A 17,645-nucleotide genomic window follows, 5' to 3' on the forward strand; every position below is an offset into this window, starting at 1 on the left:
CTTGGATGACATGGCCTCCAGGGATCTTTCCGTCCTCTCCAAGTCTGGGGTAGACACCTCCTGTGTTCCCACCACCATCTATATTTCTCCCGTCAAGAACTCAGCACAGAATAGTCTAATCACCTGCTGACTTGGCTGTTTCTCTCAATTTGGAAAGCAAGATGAGAGTAGGACTGCACTTTGTTTACAACCCAGGGCCTGGCCCAGAGCACACTTAATAAGTATGTGCTCCTTTGGTACTGGTGGGGAGTGGGGGTAGGGGTGGAGCAGAGATAGCAGAAGTTGAGATTTTTTTAAAGCTAATTTTCTCTCTAGAAACCTATAGGTCATTCAGATATGAAATTTGGTCCTCTAGTTTTGACCTTGATGAAGGGGAAAGCAATCTTACAAAATTTCTCTGTACTCTACCATCTTGTTCTAGACTCAGGAGTAGAGGCAGGGGTAGGAGGAAAGAAGTTAGGGAAACATGCATTTGTCATTGGTTAATGGCCAAGTTCAGAGAAAAAAGTAGTCAATGAGCAATGAGAAAGTGTTAGAAGGTCAAGGGGAGACTGTGACATCTTCTAGCCTACCCTATTGCCTCTGTTGTAAATACTATATAATTGGAAATTAAACTTTCCTGGCTGACTAACTCCTACAGTCATGTCCAGGGAGATGTGCCATCTTGGAGAGTGTTATTTCCCTGGCTTCCCTTCACTGTTCAGTCTTTGGAATGTTTGATATTTGTGACCTCTTGAAATGCAAGTCAGTGTCTCACCCACTAAAGGAGTTGGGACTGTCAGACCCAGTGGGTCAGAACTCTGTCTTCTCTTCCTTTTTTGCAAAGGACCTCTGTTAGTCCATTTTGGTTCCAGAAGGATGTAGATGAGAAATCCAGTTCAGGCACTCAGATATGTAAACATGAGGCTCTCCCTGGGGCATAGCCCACCCCCAAGGAATTTCCCAGCATGCATTGCACTTGGCAGAGAGAGTTAAATGAATGATGCCTGGTTGCAGGAGCAGGGGATAAAAATGACAGAAAGAAAGATTATGGCCAGGATCTATGGGAAGCATGTCATAAAAGAAAGACCAAGTGAGATACATCCAGCAACATTCCCTGACTGGATAGAGGGTGGAGCCCTGAATTCTAATTTTCCCATATGGCCTGGAAGAGAGTTTGCCTGGATCAGTTTCATGCCACCCCACGGAGGAGGTGGGGATGTTGGATGTGGGTCATCAGATCTCCTTCTGGTCAAGGTGACACAGTAACCACAGAAATCACCATCAGCGATTCAGGAAGAATGACTTGAAGTTCTGGAAGAAACTTGACTTCTGTCTCTGCTTCTGTTTCTTTTTGATGATGGGCACCCACACCAGCCCACACACCAGCATCATGAGTCCTAGGGACAGGAAGGCAGGGCCTATCATCTTGAGGGCAGTAAGGCTCTTGTCACCCAGTTTCAAGGTGTAGGCCAAGCAGGTGATTATCACGCCGAAGAGCAGGATGGCACCTCCCACGGACATGATGACGACGGGCTTGCGGTAGATTTCCCAGTTACTCCTGGGGGTGGTGGTCCAGATAGACTCACTTCTGGAACTGATGCACAGGGAACTGGCAGTCTGGCTGGGCAGTAGGTCCTTGGCTTCTGGAGACTTCTCGTCGACCTCCAGAGCACTGGGGAGAACCTCCGTCGTCATGGCTGCTCAGGACCGGGCACCTAGTACCAGCAACAGTTAGAAACAAGAGTGAAGACAAAAGAATCCTCCTGCACTGTGTCTATACTCAGCATCCATCTCCAACCCAACTCTCAGTGGAGGGTAAACAGGGCCTTTGTGCTAAAGCCAAATGGAAATCAAATGAAATTCACATAAATAAGAAACCACCCAAACTGGCATGGTATTATTATCTTCTGAAAGATAAATATAATATCACTTTAATCAAGTACTTTAAATATTTGAAACAGGAAACAGTGATACCATTTTACAAATGAAATGACATATAAAAGCGACAGTATATTGAGTGGCATTTCATTTTCAGACTCATCACTTTCTGTGTGATCTTGAGAGAATTACTTAACCTTTCTGTGCCTCAGTTTCCTTATCTATACAATGAGGATAATAATAATACTACTTCTCTCACAGGATTTTCAAAAGGGTAAAATGAGTTAAGACATGGAATGCTTTGGAACAATGCTTAGCATATAGCTAGCTCTCCCTCAGTGGCATCATTTGCCTGTTAGAATAGTGAGTCTTTACACATAAATGCTTGTATATGCATGCTGTACCAGGCACTGCACCAAACACTTTGTTCATCACATTGAAGCTTCACAATAACCCTGTGAATTACGCATTAGTCCTGTTCTACCGATGAGATAACGAAGGCTCAAAGAGGTGAAGCTACTTGTTAAAGATGACAGGATAAGGAACAGTCAGAGCTCAGATCTGAACCCAGTCTTTTCTCTCCAGGCTGTGTATAGGCTGGAGAGCACCGCTGAGTGCAGCCTGGGATTGCACTTGATCTGTCAGCACAGGACAGTGATGTCTCAGGCACACAGTATGACTTTCTAAGACCTAGATGCCACCTTCCCCCACCTTCCATGTTAATCACATCAAGGCAGACTTCTCCCTTCCCATTTGTAAGCTTGCAAAGGTGTGGAGTCTCACTCAACAGCCGATTCCAATGTCTCATTTAGAGCCCATCTTCACACCTCTCAGTCGTGGGGGTTCCCTTATCTCCTGGCCCCCACTCAGGGGAGATGGATGGTCACCTATGTGGAGCAATTTCAGAGCTGCGAAGAAGCACTGCTGCTCTGCCAAATGCTTTTCCACCAGAACAGTGCTTTCTCATATTCCTTTAATGTGAGATTAAAATCTATTATTTCATAATGGGAAGTGTGGGTTCAAGTGCAAATGCCTGTCTATTACAATTAAGTAATACCATGTAGATGACTGATATTAGAGACTTTCCTGAGGATAGGATTTGTTTGAGAGGAAGGGGAGGTCCAGAGAGCCCAGATCCCCTGCCCAGAGGTTTTCACCAAGTTACTGACCTGATTCTTCTTTGAGTTGATGCCCAAAGTGCCTGTACTCAAGAGATTCTGTGTATCTTTAATCAAATGAGTAAGGTCCCCCTCCTTGTCTCCCTCCGTTCTCTCCTCCTTGTCTCCCTCCATTCTTTGTCCTCCTCTCCCTTTTACTGGTCACTAAGGACAAACGCAGGACCCGCCACACATATACAAGCCAGGTTCTTCTAGTAGAAGCCTGGTGACTCCCCTGAAGTAAGCTCAGGAGGTTGTTGCTCTCCAGGACCAAGATACCTGCTCTCTCCTCCTGTATCCTGAGTTCACAAGATGTCTCACTTTTCTGAGTGACCCCGGTCTGCCTGGGATAATTTTTCTCAAGCAGCACTCTCCCAAGCTTGTACTTGTCTTCCTTCCTGCCTCTGGCCCTTGGTTTCTATGCTCTTCCTTTTACGAGTATCCTGGGCTTCTTCCTCTGACTTCTTTTATGTTTCTAGGCTACCTCAGGCCCTACTCACATCAGCTTTTACAAATTTCTCTTTGTGAGTGGGATGTGAGAGATTTCTTTCAACAGCAAAAAGTTTACTGGGGAAAGTGAGCTATTCATTCAAGTCACAATGAAATCTTCCTCCCCACTCCAAATAGCGTGCCTGTTAGAGGGCTAGAGTCAGACCCAAATGTGGAGAAGGTGGGTATATTTTTGGAAATCTTATTACTGGCCCAGAGTAAAAGAGATGGTGTCTGAAACTGGTGGCTCCCAAGGCCCGATGCTCAGCGACCTGCCTCTTCCTCTTAACCAAAACACTTCGGCATAGAGAAGGGTCCTTTATTGAATGTGTTCTCATCAGTCCTTTCTACAATGTTAATTTCAGCTTAATCCCTCCAACCTTGTCCACTCCACTCTTTGCTGCTCAGGTCTGAAACCCCTGGACTAGTATTCCCACCCTCCCCAAAGCATGATGATTCCACTCTCCAGAACAAGCAAGTACAGAACCCTTCCCTTTGACAAGTGGAAATAGGAACTATAAAATTACCAGTGCCTTTAGAATTTAGATATTCACATTCATATACACTCATGTAGAGAGAGGGGATTTGATGATGTTCTTTTGTAACCATAGGCACCTGGTGTTTGCTTCCTTTTGGATCCTGTGGTATATTTGCATAAGTTAAGTAGTCATTTAAAAGGGGATCTTTTTCCCTATGGACTTGGGGGTAGGAAAGGGATCATAATGTGTGTTATGAAATCTTGTGTTGGTTATTGCAACCCAGTTACATATGAGGACGTTTGATTATCTTCAGCAGGATTTTTTTTTTTCTGGATAGCCTTTGTGATGAAGACCCAGGGCTGGTATGATTGCTGTTTCCTGATGTTGGAAAGTTGTGATAAAGGAACTGAAATGCAGTGATTCTTAGTGGTGCCAGAAAAGAAAGCTGGGACTAGGCAGGGAAAAGCCTGCTCCTGTGAGCTGTCATCTGGGAGTGAGGGGCCTCACTCCCAGATGACAGCTGGAGGTAGGGATCACTGCCAGGGCAATGGGCTACCAGATTCTGAGAGGGAAACGGGACAACTGGGCCTGCTAGAAGCACCTAGCACCTTCTTTTCTGGCTCTGTGGGGTGGTCATTAGTCTCATTTTGAAAGGGTAGAAACTGAAGCCCAGTGAGATTTAGGAGCTTGGTCAACTACATCCCCCCTCTCTGTCTCCCAACTTCATGTATGACTGTGTTAGGTTTCAGGCCAAGGTCTTTGACCTCCAAGCATCTCGCAATACGCCACACCTGGTCTGGATGACTCCTTCAACTACATGAATCTACAGGGGTCCTTCAACTACAAGAATATTGAGTTTTTCACTTTGGAACTTCATCTTGTAGTAAACTCTCATTGAAAATGGAATGACTTAGATTCATGATTCTTTAATACTGATCCACTGCACAGTGTGAGCAAGAAGAATCCCATTGTAAGTTTTTCCTAATGTTACATTTATTCAATTCAGAGGATTATTTTAATTCTAAGATTAGGTCCTTCCTTCTTTTTTTGGCATTGGAACATTCGTTATTTTATGAAATATCTATGATGGAATATTGGTTTTGTTAGTATCTGTACTTGCCAAGAAAAAAGTTGGCCAATCTACAAAGATGTCCGTCTGTCCAGTCATCCATCCATTCATTTATCTATTTATCTAGCAATGATTCACAAAACCTCAAAGAGCGATTAATTTATTTATTTACTTGGGAAGAAGGATGGGTCCTTGGGAGAGGGAATGGGCAGGCAGAGATGCATTTCTAGGTGGTGACTAAAAGAGAAGCAGTTCTCTTCCCTAAGCAAGGGTAAGAACTGTGTCTTCTGTCTCCTCCCCTCCCTCCCTCCTCTTTCTAACTGTGATCAGGCAGGAAGCAAGGAGCAACTATAAACAGAAGGGGAAAGGCAGGGCAGGACAGGGGAAGGAACTCTGTAATGGGAAAAATTAAGCCTACTCATTCACAGTTCCAGCAAGTCATTAAACTGACTTACAGCAGCTGAATGTGACAAAAAGATCCAGGTCTTTGCACCAGAGAAAACACTGTTTGAATCCAGTTTGCCACATATAAACTGTGGGACCTTGATGAGGTCACTTCAGTCCCTGAGCCTACTAGCTCTCTATATAAAGCAGGGATAATAGAGTATCTACCTCATCGGGTGGTTGTGATTGCCAGATTTCAAAAACACAACTACATTGTCTGACACTGAGAGACAATAGGTGTTCATGAAATTGTCCTGGTTGCTGTTATAATCATTTCTGCCCCCCTCTAGGGCCCTACTTTTCTACCCATGAAACGAGGGAGTTGGATTAGGTGACTTCTAGAGCTATTTTAGATAAGTCTATAGATGGTGAATCAACTTGAATTCTGAGAATTCAGGTTTCCAGAAAATCACCAACTCAAGGGATGTATAAGTTTTATAACCTTTCATTGAAGTCCCAATAAGATTCCATTTTTCTCTATACCAAATTTTCTCAACAGGGGCCCCGATGGCATTTTGGTTCGGATAATCATTGCCATGGGGGACTATAGGGTTGTTGAATGTTTGTATTGCAGGATGTTTAGCAACAACCCTGGCATTTACTCACTAAATGCCAGTAGTACCTTTTCCTTCCCACCCCCATCATGACAATAAAAAATGTCTTCGGGGCAAAGTTGCCAAAGTTCCTCGGGGCAAAGCTGAAGAACCACTGCTCTATGGCAGCCTTTCCTCCCTGTGGTTTGCAAATGTCTTCAGGGCAGAGGCTGGATTTTTCTCATCCACTCCATGGCACCTGGCTCACAGCCTGGCACTTAGCAGGTGTTGAGAATACTTGGACCAGGTGCTGTGTCTCTATGGGGGACGTGACACTTGGGTAGCTGATCTAGTGAGAATTACCCTTTAATATTTCAGTTAAGTTAGGGGGTATAATTTGTGTGTTTCAGAGGATACTTCACTCACTGTAATGAGTTGAATTGTGGCCCCTGAGAGGTATGTCTACCCAGAGCCTCAGAATGTGACCTTCTTTGGAATAAGGATCATTGCAGATATAGTTAAGATAAAGATCTTGAGACAAGAACACCCTACTTTAGGGTGGATCCTAAATCCAATGACTGGCCCCATATAAGACAAAGAAGAGGAAAATTTGACACATAGAGGAGAAGGCTGTGTGAAAATGAGACAGAGGTGAAAGTGATGCTTTTATAAGCCAAGGCACACCAAGAAGCTAGGGAAGAGGCATGGGATGGAATTTTCCTCAGAACCTCCAGAAAGAACCAACCCAGCTGGTTTTGGACTTTTGGCCTTTAAGTCACTAAGTTTGTGGTAATTTGTCACAGCATCCCCCCACTCCTTCAAATGAATATACTCAGCTTTCTTTAAGGTCTTGACACTCTAGAAGTGGGCAAGGACTGAGACTCAGAGAGAGGCCGGGCCTGTGGAAGAGCCAGGAAAGCTGGAGATGCAGAACCTCCTAAGCTAAGGACAGATTGGAATGTTGATTTGCTCCAGGGCAGCAATTTGAGAAGGGTGGATGGGTCCTTCTCCCATAGAAGTCAGAAGGCAGACTTAGTGGGTGGAGACTTATTTATACCACATAAGCAGGGCAGAGCAGGCTGTAGGCTGGCGCCTTGAAGCAGTCCTCTTCTGAGATTATACAGCCACGACAAGGAAACTACACAGTAGAATCTCACAAACCTGATGCCCACCATGAGAAGCCAGACAGAAAAAGAATACATGCTATGTGATTCTATTTACATACAATTAAAAAACAGGTAAAATGGTCTGTGCTATGAGAGGTCAGGAATAAAATACATAAACAAAGATAATGAAAATATATCATTAAATGCAATGATGTTCCTTTCTTTAGATTCTAATTAGAATAAACCAATTGTAGAAAGACATTTGGGACAATTAGGGAAATCTGACCATGGACTGGATATGCCTCGAACTCAGTGTGAATCATGATCCCTTTTCTTTTTCCCACACACAGGTCCATCCCTAGAGATCTGTGGCTTTCCCTCCGTCAACCCGTATAGTGTTCTCTAGATAGTTCCTGCCATTTAAGGTAAAATCAACTGCATACACCTGCAGAGCAAAGATGATGAGCTGGGAGACTTCTGAAAGGAGTGTACATAGCAAAGCCAGTTTCTACCTATTTTGGCGGATACTTTTTCTTTTGTGTTACAATTTTAATTCATTTGTTTAACTGAAACTATTCATTTGAGGTCTCTTATGTGCCAAACATGGAACTGGGCATTGGAAATACCGATGTGAAGAGGGTACAATGTCAGGTCTTTGGAGCTTGTAGGCTCTGAGGAGGAAGCAGACATCTTTCATAGAATGTGGTGGGCAGCTCAGGTTAAACACAGAGCACTGTCAAAGTACAAAGGAGCAGTGAAGTCAGTCTTGGGGACCCTCAGTAGACCTCCTGGAAGGAATGACTTCTTGGAGGAAACCTAAAGGATTAGTATGTGTTAGAGTTGGCATGGGGAGATATTCTAGACAGAGAGACTCATGAGAGAGTAACTTATAGGGGACACTGTAGGGAATTCGGTTTTGCTGCAGACTAGAGTGCCTATTGAGTGCTGAGTGAGGAGATTGTTGAAAGATGGGGTGGAAATGAAGGCAGAAGCCAGATCGTACAGACTAGGGGTTGGTCAACTGTGGCCCCCACCACCTGGGTGTGTAAGACCTGCAAGCCAAGAATGGCTTAAAAAAACTTTTTTTAAATGATTGAAAAAAATCAAAAGAAGATAGTATTTTGTACTACATCACAATTAGATGAAACTTAAATTTTGGTGTTCTATATAAAGTATGTGAGGGTAGGGGAATGCAGCTAAAACTCATTGTTTATAAATTATCTACAGCCGGCCATTGCCTTGCTAAGCTATGGTGTGACCATATGCTCTTTGAGCTATGGCCAGGCCATGTTTTTTTAAGCTTGACTCTCTCCCCTACCTTGGGGGAGGTGAATCTCCTCTTTCTCTCTTTCTTCAATTTGCTTTCTAAATAAACTATATTTTCTAATCTAAAAAAAAATTATCTGTAGCCTTTGCACTACAGTTTCAGTAGCTTCAACAGAGACCCTATAGCTCACAAAGTTAAAATATTCACTATGGGGTCCTTTACAGAAAAAGTTTGCTGACCTCTGTCATGGTGTTGGGTGCCATGGTTAAGAGTGCAATGGCAGGCAACCTCTTAGGGTCCCCTCCCACCGTGGGAGATTTTCTGTCCTCTCAATAAATCCTGCTTTCTAAAAAAAAAAAAAAAAAAAGTGCAATGGCACAGCAATGAAGAGATTCAGTGAGAGGAATAATGTGATCTCATTTTCATATTAGGTAAATCACTCCAGCTTCAGGATGGAGAGGGGATACAGGAAACCAGGATTAATCAGTACAGACAGCTATTGAGAGGCTGCTGCAGCAGTTCAGATGAGAGACAAGAGTGGCCTGGAGTTCAGTTGTGGCAATGGAGATGACAAGAAGTGCACAGATTGGAGGCTTCTAGATCAGGGAGATAGAGATGGCAGGACTTGGTTGGTAGGAAGACTGTGAACCCACATGCAAAGTTCTTAAAAAAATTAGGGCTTGCCTGGATTGTTCTAGTTAACAGAGGTGGGTGGAATAGGGATAGTGTTACCAGATAAAATAAACGGCACCCAGTAAAATTTGAATTTGAGATAAACGAGTAATTTTAGTATACGTATAATCCAAATATTGCATGGGGCACTTACACTAAAAAAGCATGTATTGTTTTTCTGAAACTAAAAATTTTTTTTTGGAAAATAAGAAGGGGATGTATTTTTTTGAAGCTGTAGTGACCTGTATGCTTATTGCTAAATCTGGCAATTCTCCATAGGGACCTACTAGAACTCTTGAAGGAAAGGAGATTTTTATGGGGGAGGAATGGAGAAGCAGCCCCTGGAGGAGCATTGGGAGGAGTTAGGAGGATGCTGCCTAGGGTTTGCAGAGTGAAGACTGAGAGGCTTCTTCCTAGGAAGGCTTTGGAGAGTGGACACCTATGACGGAGAGTTGTGTTGTTAGGAGAGTCCTAGATTTAGTACAAGTCAAAGGAAGGATAAATAATCACGGAGAGGCTTAGGACTTGGAGGAATTTGTTTGTGAAGGGCCATGAGGTCTAGAGGGCATGAAAGAAGGGAAAGGAAAACGGAAGCAACAGGATCAATGGTATGGGAAAAAATCCGGAGAGCCTCTGACGTCACTGAGAAATGATTCCATCTTTTGCCTGGGAGACAGGTATGGTCACTCCATGGGCCATTGTTCTTTAAAAAGTTTCCACAAGAAAGTATGGGCTCCTTTCTAGAAGATAAGGCATCATGAAACGACAGCTACTGTTATTAAAATTGCCTCTGTGTCTGGAAGTTAGTTGCTTTTTAATGTCTCCATTAAACAAAGAATTAAGAGGGTTGCCATTGGCTTTCACATCAACTTGCAGTTTATTCTCTTTGGAAATAAACACAAGGGTTTCTCTTGAGCCCCCCACCCAGGTGTGGAATGGCAGAGATGTGGTTGCAGGTAGCAGGTGCCTCCCACCTGTTCTGGGGAAACATTTGGATAAGTGAATTTTCTTACTTCAAGGCAGAGGGCAGGAGCCCTGTATTTCACAAGGAATAAAGAAGCAGACCCATACTTTTGTGAGGAGAAGCAAGAAGAGTTGATTTCCGAAGAAATAAATCCTAGAAATCCCCTGGCACATGAGAGATCTTTTAGGCCTCTCTGCAAGGAGACAAATTGGACTCTCAAGGGACTTGCTCCATCGTGGGGTCCGGGCAAAGGGGACTCCCAGCTCCCTTGGCCTTGACCTGGATGTGAGAGGGTCTGAGGAGACATCTGAGATGCCCAGAATCCTGAAGTGATGATATCTGGTTATGTAAGTGAGCCCCATTTCCTGGTTTGAAGGAAGAATTTATTCATAGCTTATGTGGAAATGTGGTAGGAATAGAGACATAAGACAAAGAAAGGGAAGAAAAGAAGGTAAAAAACACAGGGAAGACAATGGATTGTCATTAATGCACCAAAGCAATTCAGTGAGGAAAGGTAGTCATTTCAACAAATGGTGCTGGAGCAACTAGATATTCATATGAAAAAAGAATGAAACTTGACCTCACTTCACACCATCAACAAAAACTAATCTGAGATAAATTGTGGACCTAATCTAAATGTAAAAGCTAAAACTATAAGGCTTTTGGTGAAAAAAGAAAATATCCTGGTGACATTGTGTCAGGCAAAGATTTTTTTAGACAAGACAGAGAAAGAAAAAAAATCAATAAGTTAGATTTCATCAAAATTTAAAATGCTGGTTCATTAAAAGACATCAAAAAGGAAATGAATAGACAAGCTGACTGGGAGAAAAGATTTAGAAAATATGTATCTGACAATGTCAAACCTTGTTAATTAAAAAGACAAAGAGTCCAATTTTAAAAATGGGCAAAATATTTAAATGGACCCATTGAAAGATAATAGATGAACAAGACATCTATTAAAAAAAGTGTTTGACATTGATATTTAATAGGAAAATGCAAATTAAAACCACAATGAGTTATCACCAATGTTCACTAGAATGGCTAAAAATTTAAAATCTTACAAAACCGCACGTTGATGAAAAGGTAAAACAACCAGAGTTCTCATACATGGCTTGTGGAAATGTGGTAATTTTTAATGGAGTCAAATATTCACCTACCCTTTGACCCAGCAATTCCATACCTAACTATTCGTTTGTCTAAAAGGAATGAAAACATATGTCCACAAAAAGACATGTTTAGGAATATTCATAGAAACTTTGTCCATAATAGCCAAAAAAGATAAAATAACATCAACAGAAGAAAGGATGGTTGTAATTCACACAATGGAGTATTATTAAGCAATAAAAAGGATCTAACTTCTGATATACACAACAGCATGGATAAGTCTTACAGACATGCTAGGTGAAAGAAATCAGATATAAACGAGTACATATACTGTATGTTTCCATTTACTGTATATAATATTCTAGGTCCAGCTGGGACTCATTGAGATGACAAAGTTCAGAAAAGTGATTAAGGCAGGGAAGAGGAACTAACTGGAAGACACATAAGGGGATTTTCTGTGGTAGATGTAATGTTCTATGTGGTGATATTGGTGTGGATTACACGGGGAATCCACTAAACATGGCACGTTAAGAATTGTGTATTTCACTGTGTATAAATTACACCCCATATAAACGAACTGTGAAAGTCTTAATAATAACAATTGAGTAGGGCGGACTAAGGAACAGGTGGAAGTAGAGCTTAACTAGAAATGGAAGAATGTTGATCATGGCTGACGCAGAATGATGAGACATGGAGATTCAGAGTAGGGTGTGGGCAGGAGACACATCACCCCAGAAAAGGAAAGTAGGGGTACAGGCAGGGAGAAGTGGAATAGGGCAGAGATGGCAAAGGGAAATTTGTGAGGTGAGGCAATCACCTGACTATATGGGGGAGATTGTGTTAACTGATTCTAAGGAAAAGCAAATCCTGAAAGGACGAGAAGGTGCATCTTGGAAAAACTGGGAATTGGAAACAGGAGATAGAGAGATAGAGATAGAAACAGAGAGAAAGAAAGATAGAAAACAAGAATAAGAATTGCATCTTGTCTCTGGGAAGACACCATCCCTTGAAGGAAAACACAGATTTTCAGGAGCCAAGGAGCCTTGGACAGAGCAAAGACTGACTTTGATTGGCTAAATGAACGTATCCAGAAGGGAGGTTTCAACAGAACTCTTGATCTTTTTTTTTTAAGTAGGAGTCTCACTCTGTCGCAGGCTGGAGTGCAGTGGCATGGTCACAGCCGCCGCTGCCTCAACTTGCTGGCCTCAGGCGATCCTTCTTCCTCAGCCTTCCAAGTAGCTGGAACCCCAGGCATGTGCCACCACACCCAGCTAATGTTTTGATTTATTGTGGAGATGAGATCTCACCATGTTGCCGCGGCTGGTCTCGAACCTTTGGGCTCAGGCAATCCTCTCACCTCAACCTCCCAAAGTGCTGGGATTATAGGTGTGAGCCATCGTGCCCAGTCTTAGGACTCTCAATCTTATTAGAATAGTCTACCTATTTGTAGTGTGTATTTGGAACCATCTCCATAGTTGGAGGCTCTGCCTACACAAATCTTTTCAGTGTCTGGCTATTGACTATTTCCTCACCAACATTGTAGCAAACACTTTTTGAGCAACTACTGTATGCCAGACCCTTTGCTAGACAAACATGGTTGAGGCAAAGCCCCTTTCCTGAAGAGGAGCTCATTCGGTCAATGGCAGTGAAGAGACGCCTCAAATGAGAGGAGGGAGAACTGACTGGAACATTTTTAGTTTTTCCTCACACACTCCTATATTCATCCCCCAAGATATGGTTAGGAGCTGAGAGCGTACAAGCTGGTGAACAACAGTGAGTGCCTGAGATAATGAGGTCCAAATACTTTTCTCTTCAGTCGATTCCTGAGTGTCTGAAATGTACCACTTAACGGGAACAATGGATTAAGTAAATTATTCCCCTGCAGATGACCACATATGTATCTGACTTCACAGGATTGGAAGCTCTTTCTTCCCTTCCATATTCCTTGAGGGGCTGGGCTGGGTCCTTCTTGACTCCCTATGCCATGAGCAGTAACCCAGTGCTTTGTGGAGGCTAGGGAGGCTAGTAAACATTTATTAAATGCCTAAATAAATAGGAGATTTATAGTAGAAGGGGAAAGAGCGGGGTTTGCAAAGCAGTTTACCCTGTGAATTTGTTTTTTTTCAGTTTCTGGTTGAGGTCATAGAAGGTTCGAACCCAGCCAAGTCACCATTCCTGTTCCTTCCCATCTGACTGTAAACAATCCCCTTTGATCTTTGAGCAAGGTGGTAGGGTGGAGACTGCTCCTAAGGGGGCCATAGAGGGAGCTATGAAGGGAAAAGGCAGGACACACTCCTCCTAACTGACTGCTTACCTTGCCAAGACGTGCTGCCTTCTGCTGGCTGAAGTTCTTACATAAGTCTCCGAGGTATCAGAGCTGCTTCTCAAAGGCCCAAGCGGTGTTCTTGGGAGCATTGATACTTTTTATACAATAATAATTATTGTTTGTCAGATGCTTAGTATGTGCCGGGAACTGTACTCATCTGCCTCTCCTCATTTAAACCTCCCGACACGTCACCGAAGGTACATTTTTACCCTATTTTGCAGGTAAAGAAACTGAGGATCAGAGAGGTTTGAGTGACTTGCTCAAAGTTACTCACAGGTGAATGACAGGTGGATAGAGCATCAGGATTGGAATGTGAGTTTTACAGTCTGTCTGTCTCCTCTTCAGGGTAGTTTTAATTTTCTTTTCGGGTTAGGGAAAGAGTGATTGGGAGAATGCTTGAGCTGGGGCACAGGCAGTGAACAGAACTGCAGTGGCAGCTACCTTGGTGGAGGGCTTAGGCCTAGGGCTGTTGGATGGAGCTGCTGAGGACCTGGCAACTTAAGCTGAGGACCCTGAGCAGGCGCCAGCAAGCAGCAAGAGGCCCCCAGGGTGGCCACAAAACCATCACTGTCACCATCCCACAAATGGAGCATAAAATGCCTGGCATGTGCTACTTTCTTCACCTGAAGGGTCTCTTTTAATCCTCTTGGCTTTGAGGGTGGCACTGTTAATATCATTCCCACCCTACGAATAAGAAAGCTGAGGCTCACGATCTTTTGCAAGGGTAAACCCTGCCTTTTTCTCTTCACTTCCTTTCTTCCTAGCATCCTATCATCCCTGTATCTGTACATCTCCATCCGGAACTCACTCTCCAGTCCTTCCCTGAAGCCATCCTCCTTTGAATGTGCTGAAGTGTGGTCAATATTAAGAGGGTTGCCAGGTTTAGCAAATAAAATTATGAGGTGTGCAGCTAAATTTGAGTTTCAGATCAATAACAGATACTTTTTTAAAGTATATGAATGTTCTGGCTGAGCTAGCAGCTCATGCCTGTAATCACTGCATTTTGGGAGGTCAAGGCCGGAGGATCACTCGAGGCCACGAGTTTGAGACAAGCCTGGGCAAATAACACCTCATCTCTACCAAAACAACAACAACAGCAACAAAACCCCAGAATGTTCCAATATTGTGTGTATTGCATGGGACATTCATAAACTAAAATTTATCCATTGTTTATCAGAAATTCAAATTGAATTGAGCATCCTGTAACACATCTGGAAACCCTAATATTTTAAAGGTCCCACTGTGCTACTGTGCTTGGGCTTGGAGTTATCTGACCCTTCCCAAGCTTCTCCCTTCCAGGCCTCTCTATCTACAGAGTTTTGATAGGAGTCAGGCTATTCTGGGAATTGCACAGACCTAATGTAGAGGAGAGAGGCACTCATTACCTCACTGCTGCAAGGCTGGGTCAACCAGCAGAGCCTGGGGGGACAGTAGGGGATGGCAGGTCACAGGATGGAAGTGGCAGAAATGATACAATTTCTTACTCCCGAAGAATCTCCAGCATGAGTGAGAAGTGGAGGGTCCTTCTGTCTGCCCCCTGGAGGCCCCACCCAGCTCCAGCTTGTCAATGCTCACCCCTAGACCTCTTATCTTCTCCCGCCATGCTGTCCTCCCTTCGCCAGGACATTCAGTTGGTGACCATCCACCCCTCTGATAAGGTGAGTAGGGGCCAGTGCCTGGGCTGACAGAGTAAAGGTGAGAGCTTTTCTGAATATGCTGCTGATGTCACCACGGCCACGGCCACCCATCGATCACCTGATTACAGTACTTCTAGGAAGGGAAGTTTTCCAAAGGTCATAGTCAACCTAGAGGGTGCCACTTACTTCCCTCTTCAAGCTATCCAGCTGGTGCCCAGACAGGGTGGAAACATAGCTTGAGTGGAAATGTGTGTGGTCATGTCTGGCTTGACCCGGATACACGGTCCTCACGGCACACAACTGAGCCATGTCTTTGTCTGTTTTCATGTACCTGCCTGTCTTGTTTCCCCCTTTCTGAACTGAAGACCGCCCAAGCCAGCCAGCGTGCTCCACCTTGTTTTCCTGGCACCTGTCCCAGGCGCCTGCTGCACCTGCAGGAGGGAGGGTCTGACGTGAGGTGCCCAGGAGGGCAGCCTAGGCCTGAGGACCCGCCCATGTACTCTGGGGTCTAAGGGTGGCCTTGCTCTCCACTGCTGTCTGCCTTTTTTTGGTTCCTGTCTCCACCTGGGTCCCTGAATATCCTTTACCCCCAATGGCTGCCAAGGGTGAAGGCTGTATGTATGCTGTATAAGCAGGGCTGAAGCAGCCCTCTACACATGAATTCCCTTCTCTCCCGTGCACAGCAAGAGGAAATCCCCTCCTCCGTGCCACCACTGTCTGCCAGGATCCCCAGTGGGCAGTCCCTTCAGCCTGCTTGCAGCTGGCTTCTCCCCTTCCCAGGGCACAGCCCCCTCTCCTGCCTGTCATTCACGCTTGCCTTCCAACTCCAGTTTAAAGACTCAATGTGCTCTAAAGCAAAGTTAAAGTCAACTCCTTCCTCTAGGGAGATGAAAGGAAGGGCAGAGGGGAACGTTCCCTCCTTACTTACTGTCCTTGATGATATCCCCGGGGAGGACGGAGGACCCCGGAATCACTTGGAGCTCGTGCAGGGAGGAAGCCAGCAATGAATTTCTGCTCAAGTCCTTCATCCCAGCTGGAGAAAGCCACCCTGGCCACATGCAGAAGTGTGCTGCGGATCCCAGCAACTGAGCAGGCTCTGGCAGGGATGAGCTCACCAGGATATGGCCTAATGGGTTAACTCTTTGCGAGCTGCTGGCACAGGCCCTTGGAATGTGGCTTTCTCAGCTCTGCTCAGACACTATTAGATGAATCTTGTGAAAAATTCATGATGCTTCTCCGCAGTCTGTCTTCAAGTTTCTGTGGAGGCACACATTTGGTTGGTGCCTGGGCAGGGCGACTTCTCCTGACCTGGGCTCAGAAATCAGAAGACCCGCTGATTCTGGGTTGGTCAAGGTGTGTGATAGTGATGGTGGTGGTGATGAGTTGCTAAAGAGTGGATTATAACCTATGACTGACTCAGAGGTTACACTGGTTCTGTTCAGTGCAGGTCTTAATAACTGGATCTGGGCACCCTGTTTTGGATGTTGGAGAAGGAACACACAGACTTATGAAATACCCTTCCTTGCAATTTGGCAGGGATATTCCTGGGAACTTTCCAGTGCCTGCTATAAAATGCCAGGAGCCCATAGCAGAACCCGCTCCCATCCCAGGTCCAGACATCTCTTGAAATGGAGGCAAAGCAGCCTGTTCTCCCTTGCTCCTCCAGTCTTTCCCGACAATGCCCCTGTTGCTTTTCCTGAGATGCCTACTGCTACGGCGATGAGAAAGAGTGATGGCTATCACTGCATGGGGGGGAAAGGGACTCCGTCTTTATAAACCAGACTGTGTCAGGGAAATTTGGTGTGAGCTGCCAAGTTTCCAGTTCTCAAGATGTTAATGGGTAAACTGGGATCAGCAAAATTGACTACGACTCTGAAAACTCGACTAGCCCCTGGTCTCGTCCATACTAACATGAGACTGTAGGCATCTGTTGCTTCTTAGGGTGCCAGGTGTCTACTGGGAACAGTACGTCGAGGGGATTCCTCTGTAGTCTGCAGGAAGGGCTTTCCCAGGACGGATCCAGGGAAGCTGAAGGTCAAGGCAGGCATGGGACTCTCTATCTCTGGTGTCTTGAGTTTCTCAACTGGAAAATGAACAGGAGATTCCCAGACTGGAGTGCTCTTTGGAGGCTGCTATGTGATCCATGGCTAAAGAAACAGGGAGCTAGAGGACTGAGCTTGCCCTCTGAGCTGCCATGGAAGATCATGCTGACCCTCCTCTGTGGAAGATGAGCATCTTTGTTCAGGGAAATGGGCAATGGGAGGCCTGCGATGAGTGTCAGGGGAACTTGACTTTGAAAGCTTTTAAGGATGTCACAGGATTTGCCTTAGGTGGGGACATTATACCCAAATCAGTTTGTAAAACTAAATGGCTAGGCTTATGCAGGAACCCTGGGGTGAATTATTTTGCAATGCAAAATCAAGTAATTCATTATTTCCAGAGTCCGAATGTCTGGGCATTCTCCCACCCTCTGTAGGGCGTGGCAGTGTGATGTAGTAATACCATCCACAAGAGTTAAACCCTGACCTATACTCCCTC

General features: G+C 44.6%; 1 protein-coding gene across 1 annotated transcript; it reads right to left on the bottom strand.

Moving 5' to 3' along the window:
• Nucleotides 1-1,263: 1,263 nt before the first annotated feature.
• Nucleotides 1,264-16,194, bottom strand: PIRT (phosphoinositide interacting regulator of transient receptor potential channels). The gene is made up of 2 exons (XM_008050774.2): nucleotides 16,036-16,194; nucleotides 1,264-1,815 (listed from the first exon to the last, which is right to left on the bottom strand). Exon 2 carries the CDS (start codon nucleotides 1,675-1,677, stop codon nucleotides 1,264-1,266), a length of 414 nt encoding a protein of 137 aa, XP_008048965.1. The 5' UTR covers nucleotides 1,678-1,815; nucleotides 16,036-16,194.
• Nucleotides 16,195-17,645: the final 1,451 nt, after the last annotated feature.

Source organism: Carlito syrichta, unplaced genomic scaffold (genome assembly GCF_000164805.1).
Source record: "Carlito syrichta isolate Samal-C Ts95f unplaced genomic scaffold, Tarsius_syrichta-2.0.1 Scaffold153648, whole genome shotgun sequence".
In the NCBI taxonomy this organism is placed as follows: domain Eukaryota; kingdom Metazoa; phylum Chordata; class Mammalia; order Primates; family Tarsiidae; genus Carlito; species Carlito syrichta.